This window comes from Elephantulus edwardii, unplaced genomic scaffold (assembly GCF_000299155.1).
Source record: "Elephantulus edwardii isolate Elephantulus edwardi_28Jun2011 unplaced genomic scaffold, EleEdw1.0 scaffold00145, whole genome shotgun sequence".
Taxonomy (NCBI): domain Eukaryota; kingdom Metazoa; phylum Chordata; class Mammalia; order Macroscelidea; family Macroscelididae; genus Elephantulus; species Elephantulus edwardii.
This window is the reverse complement of record NW_006399895.1, coordinates 7,139,210-7,155,406: the sequence shown is the minus strand read 5'-3', so window position 1 is coordinate 7,155,406 and position 16,197 is coordinate 7,139,210. Positions and strand designations below refer to the sequence as shown.

The 16,197-nt window shown below is 34.6% G+C and overlaps 1 protein-coding gene across 1 annotated transcript in view; it reads right to left on the bottom strand.

Moving 5' to 3' along the window:
- Positions 1-16,197, bottom strand: part of LOC102870185 (zinc finger protein 280D-like) — a 124,209-nt gene that overhangs the window by 60,872 nt on the left and 47,140 nt on the right. The window contains 2 exon segments of the mRNA XM_006894532.1: positions 12,596-12,705; positions 12,848-13,018. Of these exon segments, the coding sequence (XP_006894594.1) occupies positions 12,596-12,705; positions 12,848-13,018 (281 nt within the window).

Here is a 16,197-nt window from a genome sequence, read left to right as displayed (position 1 = left end):
AGGTGCCACTGCTGTAAAATGGGACTGATATCAGGGTGGGAGTAAGACTGAGAAAAACTGGATAAATTGTGTATACTGCACTGAAACAGATGAGGGACTGAATAATTTAAAAGCAATGTATGATAGGGTATTATGGTTATCACAAGAGTCCACAATTAAGGTTGCATAGTGGGGGGATTGTGTACCAGGGAGGGAGTCTTTCTTTTACTTTTGAAAGAGAAAAGAGGGCTGGAGGGCAGGAGGAGAGGGCTGGGCGGGTAGAGAAGTGCAGCAATGAATGAATGGAAATCCAAATTCTCTGTAAATGTTCATTAAAATTATTAAAAAAAAAGAAATAAAAAAACAAAACAGATTTGTTCACTCTTCTTTATATCCTTCATCCACAAAGTATAATTCTAAAATGGCATTCTTTTTCCATCTCCTTTACCCACTGTTTAGCTTTTATATGAATACATCTACTGAAAATATCAAGGCTACAATCAGGTTCATCTTCACCCTCAGAATGATATTTAGCTTTTTAACACCTTAAAAAGAATATGTTGTTTGATTTTCTTGACTGCTGCCTTCTATGGGTGATCAGGAATCCAAATACAATGAAATTTTTGACACTCTTTTCTCTGCTTTTCAAGATGTTGCTTCTTGGTCCAGCTATGAGGATTTTTTTGTTCTATGCTGAGGAATAATCCATACTGAGGGCTGTATTCTGTTCTTCATCAATAAGTGCATAAGTACTACTCACTTTTAGCAAGCAAAGTAGGTCAACTGCAGACTGTTATATATTCATCACAGACTGTTAATGAGTCTACCTATAAACCTGATGGCGTGTCCTTCTTCATACAGTCTAGCTTCTTGAAATATGTGCTCATCAGACTAGTATGGTAAAATGATAAAATCCTGATGCATATTTTTCCTGAATTTAAACTCTGCTATCAATTTCATTTTTATGGTTGAAAAGACTCCCTCTTTGTCTATGTACAGGTTCTGCATAAACACAAATGAGTGTTCTGGAATTTCCATTCTTCACAATGTTATTCATAATTTGTTACACTCCAGAGAGATAAATGCCTCTATATAGCCAAAAAAACAAATAAACATCTTTCTGGCAGTCTTTGCTTTCAGGCAAGATTCATCCCATTTCAGCAACAATATTTCTCATTCTATGTCCTTTTCTGAACCAAGCTTGGATTTCTGGCAGTTCCTTATGGATGAACTATTGTAATAATTTTTTAACTATCTTCTGTAAAATTGGAAGCAGGAATGGGTTCCACTTTCTAAATAGCATGCCCTAGAAACTCTGTAAACTTTGATAAACGGTGATGGTTGTGGAAGGGCTTTAAGCCTATTGTTCATAGGGTTGTTCTACTCAGCAGCAATTAACAACAACTGCAAAATTTTATTTACATGTGATATTAGTGACATTATTTGTTAAAGTCCACATCCTGCTGGATAACCTTTCTTTGGAATGAACACAAAAGACAGTCTGTCAATGTAGCAAAATGATGGTGATGAACTTCTTTTCTTCAATTTTCTGACCAATTAACAGAATTGTCATATTTGTGCCTAATCCAAATAAAGACGATTCAATGGCACGTGGAAACAAGTGAAGAATATCATTAATATCTGGACAGGTCAGTTACTGGAAGAGGACAACATACTTTAGAAAGGAGAAGGGCTGGAGGAAAGGAATACTCAACAAGACAGACTGATGCAGTGACTACAATGAACTTGAGCACAATGCAGTTCTAAGGATGCTGTAGGATTGGGCAAGGTTTAAATATGTTTTATACAAGTTGCTATGAGTTGAAGAATCTAACAATATCAGTTTGTCATTCTGTGGTTGCTAACAATATTGATTTAATGTTGGAATCACCAACAGGGTCACAGTAGGCAGATTTCAGAAGGGCTTCCAGACTAAACCATATTAGGAAACATGGTTGGTAGTCCACTTCTTAAGTAATTTATCAGTGAAAACACGAATACCAAAAACAGTCAGATATAAGCCAGCAAATAAGCCCCTAAGGCAGAAAGGCACTCAACATATCACTGTGGATGAGCTACTTCCCCTAGTAGAGTGGGTATTAATTATGTGGATGGAGAGCAGGCTTTGACAGCTTCCTCAGCTTATGTAGCACAATTCAAAATGAGAAGAAACAGTGGCAAATATTCAATAATTATCAGAATGTGTAACTTGCAAAATATAAATCTAGGAGAATTAGAAGTTGTAAAAAATGAAATGGAACATTATATATTATGTATCTTTGGAATTTACTCCTGGTATTAGTGAGTTGAAATGACTGCTATTGGTCAATCTAAGATGGATAACCACATAATCTGTTATGTATGGCAAACTGAGAAGGAACATCATATTTACTGTCAAAAATATTATTTTAAGATCTACTTTGGAAAAAATCTACTTTGATATATAATGATGGCAGCAATAGGAGAGCATTCATATACTTATAAAGGAACTAGGTATTATTTGGTACACATAGGGCCTTATGGATTCTGGTGACAGGAAAGGTGGCATGAAGCATGGAAGAAACTTCTTTTATCTTAACAATTGTATTACTTTAAGTGAAACTTCTCAAAATATAAGGTAACACATAAGGCACCCTGCACTACATTAATTGTTGTCAAGTCTGCTTCTTTTTAGTGCTTCCTTCTCTTTACCTTCTGGCTCCCTTCTTAGGTAAATGGTTTCCAGTCTGTCAGAGCCTGATATTTTGGGCATTATGATGATTTCTAACTTGTTTCTGACAAGGAACAAAGGTTGTCCTTTTCTTTGGATTTCCAGGCCCACAGAAAGATACTTAAAGTGAATGACTCCGAAGGACAGTTAACTCATCACATCTGCCCTGTTGTTAAAATGTCACATTGTAAAACTGTTAACAATACTAAAAGCAATAAAGAAATACAGCATTTAATGCCACCATATGACAGAGTATATTGAATTGCATACTGTCAATGACTATGATAACACAATCCAGTCTTCCTATGCGTGTGATATCTTCTATATTCTTTGGTATAAAATTATTAAGAAGAAACCAGCAAAAAACATGTAAGGGGTGTGTGTGTGTGTATAGTCATAAACTCAAGGACACATGCTCAAACTGTATGGTGCCTGAAAATAAACTTATTCACTTGAATCCTGCCTAATCTCAACTACTGCACAGTTCCAATAACACACAGAAAACAATAAACATACATATAAGCCTCATCTTTCTGTAGACAAAAGTTTTATACAAACATTCCTCAAGGATGTAAAACTTGATACAATAACCTCTCAACACAGCAATACAGCAATATAAAGTCAATGGACTTCTTTCTCTTTTACTCAGATACCCAACTCCCTCTAGCTCAATGCCAGACATCCTATACATGGATACATTGGGGGAGGGGGGGAAGACACACGACTCCAAAACACTTCAGAGGTTAAAATCATAAAACGGTATTTAAATTTATCAAACGTAATGAAAGGGTTATACATGGTTTCATGGTTACTAGGTATGATACAAGTTATTCTGAACCGTATCTGGGATTTGATTTTCTATCTTTGACATAAGCAATGTACAGAGGCATATTATGCAAAGTATATTCCATATTCTCTAGAAATGCCTAAGTTGGCACATTTTAGATATTTCTGGAGATTATATTCTAAAAACAAAAAGGTTTCACAGTACTATTTAATTACATATTGTATTAAATACTTTAGCTGAAATATTTGAATAGTCCAGATTCTTTTAAAAGAGCTAAATGATAAATCAATGACAACTAGGAATAGACAACAAAACAGAATGAACTAGCATGGAAATTTATTAAGGGAGAAAAAGTATTCAACAGAAAAACTGACCAAGAAAGTAACTTAAAGAAAATTATTATATAAGGGTCACTGAAATTTAGGTGCTGACAAGTTGACTCTGATTCACAGTCACTCTTGTACAACATACGGAAATTTTGTTTTCTATGTAGGTTTACGGTTTTTGTAAAAGTTTTAAAAATAGTAGTTTGCATTTAAAAAAAAGATTACGTGGTTGAGAAGTTCATATATTAAGGATTATTTTTTAGAGGTACCAAATGAATGAGTATTTTTAAAAATACAAAAAGTCCTAAAAACCAAAAAACAAAACAAAAAAAACAAAAGTCCTATCCAAATATGAACTAAAATTAGGTAACAAAGAAGGCAGAAATGAATTATAAATTCGTTAAGGTAAAGTTCAAGAGATACATTGGGATGGGAAAGTCTGACCTCTCCAAAGTACTGAAGAACAATGATGTAACTCTGGAGACAAAGGTGCGCCTGATACAGTTCATGGTCTTTGCAATCACTTGCTATACATGAGAAGAGCTGCATAGTGACTAGGGATGATAGGAGAATTGATGACTTTGAGCTGTGGTGCTAAAGAACAGTACCGAATATACTATGGACTGCTAAGGAAACAAACAGGTTTGTCCTAACCCTAGAGAGGGTTAAACCAGGCTTCTAATTGGAGGCAAGGATTCTGAAGCTTCATCTGACATACTTCGGACATGTTTCAAGGATGGACCAATCCTTGAGGAGGGATGTCAGGCTTGGGAGGGTGGAGTGACAGCGCAGGAGAAGACCCTCTATGAGGAAGACTGATTCAGTAACTGGGTAACGAGCTTAGGTGTGTCAGAGACAGTGAGATTGGCACAGAATAGAGCAGGGTTTAGGGCTGTTGCACATAGGGTCATTATGAGTCACAGGTGACTCTATGGCATATAACAACAACAACAAGAAGGTAAAGTTATTTTTAATCAGTATTAAAATAAAGAACTATAATGACCAAAGGAATGAAACTATTGGAACTATATAACATTATAATTATACAAATAATTACATAAGCAAAAACCATGGTTTTCCTAAAATTCTAAGGCACACCTACACAAATAATAATAGAACAAGGCTTTTCAAAAAATATGGTAACTAAAAATTGTGATAAAATCAAGATCAAATGACTTTATCATATCAATGAAATAAGTAAGTTTAAGTAAATTATTTGAGGGAGAAAAGATTTCCATACTGAATCACAAAGGAAAAATCAACTTTGATGAAAGCAAGAAGTGTTCCTAAATAAAGTGATTCAGGAAGGTTTAAAATAAAAGGACTATTCTATGTTTGCTTGGCTCCACAGTCAACACTCTTGGCCCCAGCAGCCAGGAAATTAGAAGACGTATTGCCATGGGAAAGTTTGCTGTTAGGGACCTCTCCAAAGTACTGAAGAGCAATGGTGTCTCTTTGGAGACTAAGGTGTGTTTGAAACAGGCCATGGTCTTTGCTATCACTTGTTATGCATCAGAGAGTTGGACAATGACTAAGGAGAATTGATGCCTTTGAGCTGTGGTGCTGGAGAAGAGTATTGAGGGTACCATGGACTGCTGGGAAAACAAACAGATTCATCCTGGAAAGGGTGAAACCGGGCTGCTCCTTGGAGGCAAGGATTCTGAGGCTCCATCTAACATACTTTGGACATGTTCCAAGGAGGGACAGGTCCTTGGAGAGGGACATCATGCTTGGTAGGGTGGAGGGACAGCGCAGAAGGGGAAGGCCCCCTATAAGGTGGATTGATTCAGTGATTGGGATAATGAGGATGGGTGTATCAGAGAGTGTGACTGGCACAGGACAGAGCAGAGTTTAGGGATGTTGTACACAGGGTCGCTATGAGTCGCAAGGGACTCGATGGGCCCTCTATGAGGTGGATTGAGTCAGTGATTAGGGTAATCAGGATGGGTGTATCAGAGACTGTGCAACTGGCACAGGACAGAGCAGAGTTTAGGGATGCTGTGCATAGGGTCACTATGAGTCGCAAGAGACTCCAGGGCACATAACAACAACAACATCCTATGCAAGTAAAAATAATACTGTTTCCTATAGGAATGCATGTATGAAACAATGTAAAAGAAGGAAAAAGTAAAACACAACGTATATTTTGTATACAAACCAATAAAAGAGGGGGGATTATGCTGCTGCGCAAGAGCATGAGTTTGCGCATAACTGGGGCCCCAGCCCGCTGCAGGCGGCCCTTTTAACCGCGAGCGACACAGCGGCAGACCAGGCCTTTGCCGGGGTTCGCCTCTTGGGTCTCAATTCTTAGGATGATCCCTTTGGGAACGGACAGTAGGCTCCTCGACTAATTAATTGCGTCTCCTGTGTGTGCTGTCATCTAATAAACTTTAGGTGTTTTTAAAAAAAAAAAAAAAAAAGAGGGGGGGAAACCCATACATTATTATCAAGCAAATTAAATGTCTGGTATGGAAAAATACAATAGAATATATGTTTTTTACATATTCAAACATGTAAAAAATACTGTTTGCATTTGGTATAGAAAAAAATACTTGTGATGGAAATAAAAGTAGTAAGAAAGTGTTGTTTGAGTCTGCTATCAAAGTAGAATTTAGACTAAAATGAACTAACATTAAAACAAAAAAAGGACACTCCATGTAAAAATGATCAAGAATGTATTCACAACATAGTTATGAATGTTGGATGCCATCTGAGTTGACTGTAACCACCCTAGGAACTACAGATCTGAATCCTGCCCTCTCCAGCATCTTCCTCACGATCTCCAGTATGTTCAAGCTCACTTTTATAGTTGCTATGTCAATTACTCTTGAGCGTCTTCCTCTTTTTCTCTGACTTACACCTTTCCCAGAATGATGTCTTCTTCCTAGGACTCACCTCTCTAGTCCTTGGAGACAACATGCCTAAATTATGTGAGACCAACTTTCACCATTCCTGCCTGTAAGGAGAACCTCAGCTGTTCTTTCTCCAGGACAGACTTATTTCAAACAACAATCTTAGGACAAAATTACAATATACGAAAGAAAATACTGGTAAATGAGAGATGTAGATTTGCTTTTTTGAAATCCATAACTGATCATGCACACAAAACATAAGAAAAAGAAATTAAAAAAAAAAAGCTAAATCTGACTGGTAAGTAAAAAATTTCATGTCCTAAGCATGAACATATATATTCATTTTAAAGATTCCATGTAATATTCAAGAAAATAGTACACAATCCTTTTTATAACATATTTTATGTTTTAAGTTTACAGAAAAACTCTACAGATACTTCTAACTGTATCCAACAAGGGAATATTCTATACTCCCTACCCCCCTAGAATACCTGTCTAGCCTTGTTTCTCTTATTTCTGTGGTACATGTGTTATAACTGATAAACCACTATAGAGATATTATTGGTAATTAAAATCCATAGTTTATCCTAAGATTCATTCTTAGTGATTTGAGTTTTGGGAAATGCTTAATGCTATGTGTTCACTATTACAGTATTACATAGAAGAGTTTTGCTATCGGAAAAATGTTCTCTATATACTCGTTTTTCCTTTGTCAAATTCTCTGACTTCATCACATTCACTCATTCATTGCTACTAAGTCAGAAACAATTTATAGTCAATTCTTTGCTGGGTTTCTGAATCTACAAATTGCATGTAAGAAGACTGCCAATCTTTCCCACTCAGAGCCATTCATGAATCTGAAACCTGCAGAGAAGTACGGGCTTTGGATTAGCAGTGCAACTCCCTACAGACCATAACACTTTCTTCACTATCTCTATATTTCTGAGCTTTCCAGAATGTCATATAAGTATGATTCATAGAATATGTCGCTTTTTTGATTGGCTACTTTTTCATCAAAATAAAACTCAAACTAATTGCCACTGAGTCAAAACTAACTAACAGCTGATTTTACACTGTTTTTCCATGCCTAGAAATTGCATGGAGGAGACTGTCCATCCTTCTCCCTCAGAGCTGCTGGTGGATTCAAACTGCTAAGAGGTACAGCCTTTGGGTTAGCAGCACAGCTACAGACTACATCACTAGAATAGTATGTATTTAAGATTTAAGTTTTTTCATCATTTGGTAGTTCTTTTTTATAAAGCTAAGTAATATTCCATAGTATGGTACCATTTCATCCATTCTGCTACTGAAAATAATCTGCTTGTTTCCAATTTTAAGCAATTATAAATAAAAGTTGCTAAAAACAGTGATATGTAAGTTTTTATATGGGTATTCACTTTCACCTTGTCTAGGTAAATAATGAAGAGAATAACTACTGGACTAAATAGTAAGCATAATGTTCAGCTTTCTAAAAACTTTCATTCAATTTTCCAAAGTGACTGTTACCACTTTGCATTCTAAACAGCAATAACAATTCCTGTTGCTCCATATACTCATGAATATTTGATATCAGCATTTTACATGTTAGGACATTCTAATAAGTATGTTATTTCTTGCTGCTTTATTTTCCAATTTTCTAATGCTTCATGGGATGGCCATCAGTTACAATAAATTTTCAGTCAGGTTTGCTTTTAGTGACTTATAATTTGAACATATTTTTTCACATTCTTAATTTCCATCAATGCATCTTACTTGGTGAAGTTTCTGCTCAGTTCTGTATCTATTTTGTAACTGGTTTGTTTTGGCTACATTTATATATATATATATTTATATATATATATATATATATATATATATATATATATATATATATATATTTGCTGACTTGTATATTTTTATTACTTCTTTGTATATTGTTGGTACAAATTCTTCAGAGGGGTTTTGCTTCTCCCTCTGTAGTTTTTTCCCCATTCTCTGAACCGTGTCTTCTGCACAATGTTTTAATTCTGGTGAATTGCAACATTTTCCCCCCCTCTTTTGAACTATGCTTTTCATGCTATGTAAAAGAAATCATCATCAAGAATTTGTCCTCTATAGCCTGGTGGTAAAAAGCTCCACTGCAATCTCAAAGCCCACAATTCAAACCCACCAGCTGCTCCATGAGAGAAACATGGGCAATCTCCTCCTGTGTTACTGAACGCCTCTGAAAACATTCTACCCTGTAGAGGGTCAGGTATACTAGATTCTGACTTGAGGGTCCACAACAATAACATATTCTAAACATCTTACAGTTAGATTTATTTAGAACTATTTTGAGTCAATTTTGGAGGTCTGTTAGCATAATGGTTAAGTGTTCAGTTGCTAGTCAAAATGTTAGAGTTCTGAATCTATCAGCAGGTAACTCGGGAGAAAAGAGCAGGTAATCTATACTTCACTTTAGAAAATTCTATGGGGAAGTTTAATAAAATCCTACAGGGTCAGTACAAGTCAGAATCACAGAAACATGTCGAGATTAAGGGTTTTTTTGCATGTGGATCTTCAAGCACCATGTGTTGAAGAGACTAGTTTTTTCTTCATTGTATAGCCATCGTTCACTTGTCAAAATCAGCTGATCAAGTTTGTGTCGGTCTATTCCTAGGCTCTCTATTCTGGAGTGTGGCATCAAGACTGGAGGAAGACTCACCAACAACCAGCATAATGTAGATGACATAACATTCGTGCTGTGAGTGAAGACTTCAAGCATTTGTTGCAGAACATCAATGAATGCAGCCTCCAGTAAGCATGACTGCATCTCAATGTCAGGAAAACAAAGATTCTTACCATTGGATCGATAGGCAGCATCATGATGGATGGAGAGGTAATTGAAACTGTCAAAATCTTCACCTTGTTTGGATCCACAATTAACATCCTTGGTACTAACAGTTAGAAAATAAGGAGACACATTGCAGTAGGAAAATTTACAGTCAAGGACCCTTCCAAATTAATGAGGAGTAATGATGTCAGTTTGAGGATTAATGTGCGTTTGATTCAGGCCATAGTCCTACCAATTACTTGCTATGCATTTGAGAGCTGGACAACGACAAAGGATGACAGAAAAAGAATTGATGCCTTTGAGCTGTGGTGTTGGAGAAAAGCAATGAACATCCAAGACAACAAATAGATACCCCTTGGAGAAGGTGCGGCCAGAGTGCTCTTTGGAGGCAAGAATGATGAGGCTTTCCATCACATAGTTTGAGCATGCTGCTAGAAGGTGCTATTCCTTGGAGAAGGATATGATGTTGGGAAGGGTGGAGGGTCAGAAAAGGAGAGGAAGATCCTGAACCAGGTGGATTAACATGGTGACTGCTGCAATAGGCTGTTGTGTGTCGGGAAGTGTGAGGATGGCACAGGACAGAACAGGGTTCAGATCTTTTGTTCATAGGGTCACTATGAGTCATACTCTACTTAACTTGATGGCACCTAATAACAACTATTCTGTTAAAATGATCTGTTTGCTTCTTCACTGACATCACACTGTGTGTGGTTTTGTTACTTTCTTTTGAATAAATTTTTATTTTATACTGATTTGCTTACAAAATTCATATACATTGTTTTTCACACTGATTCTTTCCCATTTCTTTTACCCACCCCTCCCTCTACCCATAAAATTGTGCAAATCTATGATTACCCTGCTAACCATCCTTACCCCTCTACTCCTATCCTTCGACACTTGAATCCTCCTACTCGTTTTACCAGTTATCTATTTCTACAATAATGGTATTCCACAGTATTTATCCTTATGGGACTGAGTTAATTCTCTCAGCGTAATGCACTCCAGTTCTTCCCAAGTAATGTAGTGATTTTCAAAATCATTGCTACTGAATGCTGCATAGTATTCCATCATGTGAATATACCAGAATTTCTCAATCCACTCAATTGTAGTTGGACATTTGGGCTGCTTCCATGATCTTGCAATGGTGAATAACCCTGCTATGAACATTGGTGTCTCTCATTTCTAATTTTCTTGGAGTATATTCTAAGCAGTGGAATAGCTGGGTTACATGGAATTTCTAGATTTAGCTTTGTGAGGAAATGCCAAACTGCCTTCCAGAGTGGTTATACCATTTTACATTCCCACCAACATTTATTACTTATTGTCCTGTTAAACTGTGCCACTGATACTGGGATGAGATGGTATCTTACTGTGGTTTTGATTTGCATCTCTCTTACTGTCAATGATTTGGAGCACTTCTTCATGTGTCTGTTGGCCATCCGAATATCTTCCTTTGTGAAAGGTCTTTCCATGTCTTTTGCCCATTTTGTGACTGTGTTATCAGTCTTTCTCTTGTGGATGTCCTGTAGTATCCTGTAAACTTTTCTTATGAGACTCTTGTCTGAGATGGTATTTCCAAATGTTTTTCCCAGTCAGTAAGTTTTCTTTTCACTCTGTTGGAAAATGTTTTTGATGTACAACAGGGATTTAATCTTTAGAAGGGCCCATTCATCAATTTAATCCTCTTCTGGTTGTGTATCTCTGGCTGTATTTGTCAGTCTTTTAATACCATGAGGTAGGCCTTCTAAAGTTGGTTCTACTTTGTCTCTTATGATCTTTATGATTTGGGCTTTACTTCTAAGTCTCTGATCCCCCTTGAGCTGATTTTTTTATATAGTAAGAGGTGTGTACCATGCTTTGGCTTTCTGCAGACAGAAGTATAGTAGTGCCAGCACCATTTACTGGAAGAGGTTGTCATTTTCTCATTTGATAGTTTTTCTTTCTTTGTCAAATTATGAGCTGACCATAGATAGATGGATTAATTTTTGAGGAGTTCTTGATTCCATTCTGTGTCTATGTGTTTGCCATTGCTGTTTTGATTACAGCTGCATTACATTGCTTTGATTACTGTACCTTTATATTAAGTTTCAAAATAGAATAGTTTCAGTTGTCCAACTGTTCTTCATTACTGTATACTAGGCTAGGTCTTTCGCCTTTTAATATAACTTTAGAATCAGCTTAAGGAACGTGAAATAACTTCAGAGATTTTGGCTGACGTTGGGTTCAGTCTATAAATTGAATTATTAAAGTTGGCACCTTAATAAAATTAAGTCTATCTATTAATATCATAAACATGAGACTTCTTCATTAATTACATCTTTGATTTCTTTTATCAAAGTTTTGAAGTTTTTCATCAAATGGTCTTGGCACATATTTTATTAGGTGTTTCAGTATTTTTGGTGGAATGTATATAAGCACTGGAGCACTTTGGAGCTCTGGTGACCTAGTGGTAAGAAGCTGCACTGCAATCCCAAAGGCACACAGTTCAAATCATCCAGATGCTCCATGGAAGAAGCAATGGATAATCACCTACAATGCAATTTATTGTCTCTCAAAACCTGCTCGAGGGTCAGCTACAGGTTGGTTCTTACTCAATGGCAAAAAACAACAATTTGCATCAAGTTTTTAAATTTTAAATCTCAGCTGTTCATTGCTAGCATACTGGTAAATAACTGTGTGAAATAAGAAATTAAAAAAACTGATTTGTCTTCTTTCCACCTTTCTGCCTATCTATATTGAGCAAGCAAAAACAATATGGAGTATCTTTACACAGAAAGGATACACTAATAGCAAAACCTTTTAAGTGAAATGGTAAGCAAGATTTTTAAGTTATAGGTAAGATTATACACGTAATATAAATTTAATAAGAAGCCTGAAGAATGGCATGATCTGGTAAATATTCTGATTAATACATTCTTTTCCTTTAAATAAAAATCTGGTAATTAAAAAGGAATTGTAAAATCTTGAATGAAGATAATCATTATAGATGCTTTCTTTAACCTGTTACATAAAAACATTAATGAGACCATTTTTATTAACATTTGGACAAATCAGCATTTATGTAAAAAAATAAAATTTCTATTTTTAGAGATTTGCAAAATTTTTAATTACATTTTGAAAATGTATTACCTTCATATGATTTTTCAAAGGGTCCAGAAGATTGAAATGAATATTGCACTTCGGACATGCTCTTGGAAAAGGTGTTCCATTTTTAGATTGATTTGATGAGGTATTTGTACCTAAAATAAATTCAGGACATTAAGAAACCAAAATGGTTTTTTATTTTAATTTACCACTAATAATATTTTAAAAATTTATCACAATTTGTGAACTTTCTGTAGTAACAGTATGAATTTTTCTTATGTCAGATTTCACATTTACCTTTTGATTGCATAACCTGAGGAGATGGCAATGAAGGAGATGCTGCCGAGGAGAATGTGGCTGAGGAATTTGCTCCAGAGACACTTTCACTGGGTTTAGGCTTTTTTGGATTAACACTGTTAATTTCAGAAGTAGAAGGGCGCTTTGAAATAAATGAGCTTTCATTCATACCTGCAGTGATTTAACATAAGGAAAGATATTTTAAAATATTTTAGTGTAAAGTACAGCATTCAAGTAAAGTTACACTACATGAAAATTTAAGTAAAAATACATTATAAAGGGATGACGCTTGGGTGTTAGTACCAGAAAGCATTAATGGTTAACACCCTTGTCAGTTCATTAAACGACTTTAAGCTCAAGTCCTTCTATTTCTAGAGGTATCTCAGAAGACATCCAAAAACACAACTACTAAAAACACTCTATGGAACCCAGTTCTACTCTGACACACACTTTGTCACCATGACTCTGAGTCACCTCAAGAACAAATGTTTGTTTTACTCTCAAGGAATACAGAGAACCTGCAGAACATTTCTTACATTATTTTAAAATAATTCATGACATAATCATTTTATACATGAGAAATTCTAAATATGGCATCAAAATACAGAAATGAATATAAACAGCCATCACAAAAGAAGCTGGGTGAAAAAAATAACAAGAAAGCAAACTCTGAAACAAATTCCTATAAATAAACTTTATATGCTTAAATGCATCTGAGCTGGTTAAAATGTATTTTAATTTTTTCCAAGATCCTTATGATATTATTTAACAACAACTTAAAATATACAGTCTTATAGAAATAATTCTTTCACCTAACAAAGTTGAAAGGGAGTTTATTCAAAGCTTTCATTTCTTTATTTCCTTTAGGCTAAATTTTATCTATGCAATCCGATAAACCATTGGAAACAGATTAATTTCTCTGAAACGGTTTCTTTTTTATAAAATAAGAACTATAATACATTCTTTTGCAGATCTGTATTAAAGATCAAGTAAAAGAATTTAAAGCACAAAATGTATCATTTGCTAAAGTAGAAAAGGTTTTGTGTAATCACAATAACATTCTTCTGAGATGGCTTAAAATGTAAAATGCTGTAATTTGAGATTAAGCAAATGATTATAAAATAACTATACAAACTCTTAACAGAAATTTTTAATATGAGAAAATATTAAATAAAAACACTGTATTTAACAGTTTCCCATGTTTCTCTATACTATCTTTGGCTTGTACAGTTTCTTACCCTCAACAGTTCTACGTGTGTAAGTAAAAACTGTATTCTTATTCACTGTCAAGCTTAAATTCAACTTGCTCCAAATATCTCCCAATATCAGCATACACAGAAGTCAATCAGGCTTCTGAACTTATGTCACATATTATCATTCACAGAAAGTATCTTTGTCAAATCCTGTAAAGCTTTTGATGCATTTTCACATTTCATTGTATCATACAGATATCAAAAAAGGTCTTAAGTTGACAACAATCTGGAGTATCGCAAAGTAGACTGGGGGAGGGAGAAGAGATAGAAAGTGCACAACAATGAATGAGTGAAAACTTAATCTTTCTGGGCTTAAACCTTTGTTTAAATCACAATTAAAATATAATTTACCAAAACCAAAAGAAGGTGTACTATAGACAGCCTCTATTTCTCTTTTCTAAAAATATTTATTATTATTATTATTATTAATTTTAATGAAAATTTACGGAGACTTTGGATTTCCATTCATTCTTTGTTGTACTTTTCTCCCTGCCAAACCCTCCCTCCCAGTTCGCTCTTCCCTTTGAAAAGCAAAAGAAAAATTCTTTAATTGTTATACAATCCCTCCCTCCAGCCTCTATTTTCTAATGAAGATTTGTTCTGAAAGACTGGTTTTAAGTTAATTCTGACTTCAGGTGAATTATCTACATAAATCCAACTTTTGTCTTCAGAGTTTGGAAACACTGCATAGGAATTTACAGATATATGTTAAAACAAACATAGAGGAAAAAAATAGACAGTCAAAGTATGGTTTGTTAGAAACCAAACACAGTCAATGTTAAGGACTATCTGTAGAACAAGAATTAAAATTGCTATTGTCAAATGACCAGTTTATATTTAGAGAACAAATACATTATGTAAGAAAAATAGAAATCTGCATTTTAATAACACAACAAAATTAAAGTGTACAGGTTAGGTGATTTTATTAAGGTTATAAAATTCTTAATAAAGGGCTCAAATCTATATCGTTCAAATAGGTCGGGCTAATTCCATTCTGTAGTACAAAATTTAGAAATAGATAGGAGGCACGGCTTATACTAAATAGGTTTCAAAAATTTCTACTTTCTCTATAAAGTTCATGTGTTTTCTCAAACTAGATTTTAAAAAGTTCTCGTTCCCATATTTCTTTAGTTCTTCTTGTCTTTAATTATGTAAGTTACAACCTATGTAGTTCTTCTCTTTATGTACATGGCAACAAGATAACCAAAGTCAAAAGAACTCACAGAAAAATTACACAAAAATGTATGTGTTAATATCACAGTCATAAATATTACTAATAAATAATTTGGAGAAGAGTTAGTAATGATACCATATTTATTACCAAACAATATAATTTTTTTCAAATCTATATTTTTATTTAAAATCTTTTAACTTTATCAAATACATAAATTCCTTGATTATAAGCAATTTTCAACTAGACAAAATTCTTTCACAGCATACCAATTTACTTTAGGCTAATGAAAAACTTTGTTAAGTTTGTGTTTTCTAAACTTGTTTTTTTTTCTTAAAAATTTTGTTAAATCTTAATTCTTTTTCTACATGGAAAACTAATTATTCTTTCAATTGGTATTTAGTAAAAGTTTATTATGCTAAAATCATTACTGCCTTTTATTGTCTTTTTAAAACATGCCTCTATTAGTGTTATTCACCAACATATCTAAATAATTTATTAGCATAGAAACTAGCCTAATTAACAACCAATTATAACCATATACTTGTGTCATTATAACTACAAAAATTCATCTTTAAAAGCAACAAAGAATTTAGGAAGTCAGATTAACATCTTATACTCATAGAAGTAGTAAATTTTTCAGTCAATGGATTCAGTACAATGTGAGGAAAAAAACTCAGCCTGTTAGCCTAGTCAAGCGAAAGAAATAAGCAATTATTAAATATTTTTGTTGAGTACAACCGAGTTGGAACTGACAGGTAAGGCTCCAGTGGATTTTTCAGAGGCAGTAAAACACGTAGAAGACTATCTTTCCCCATGGAGTAGATATTGTTGTTATATGCTGTTGAGTTGATGACCACGACTCACAGCAACCCTATGTACAATAGCCCTAACCCTACTCTATCCTGTGCCAATCTTATTGTCTC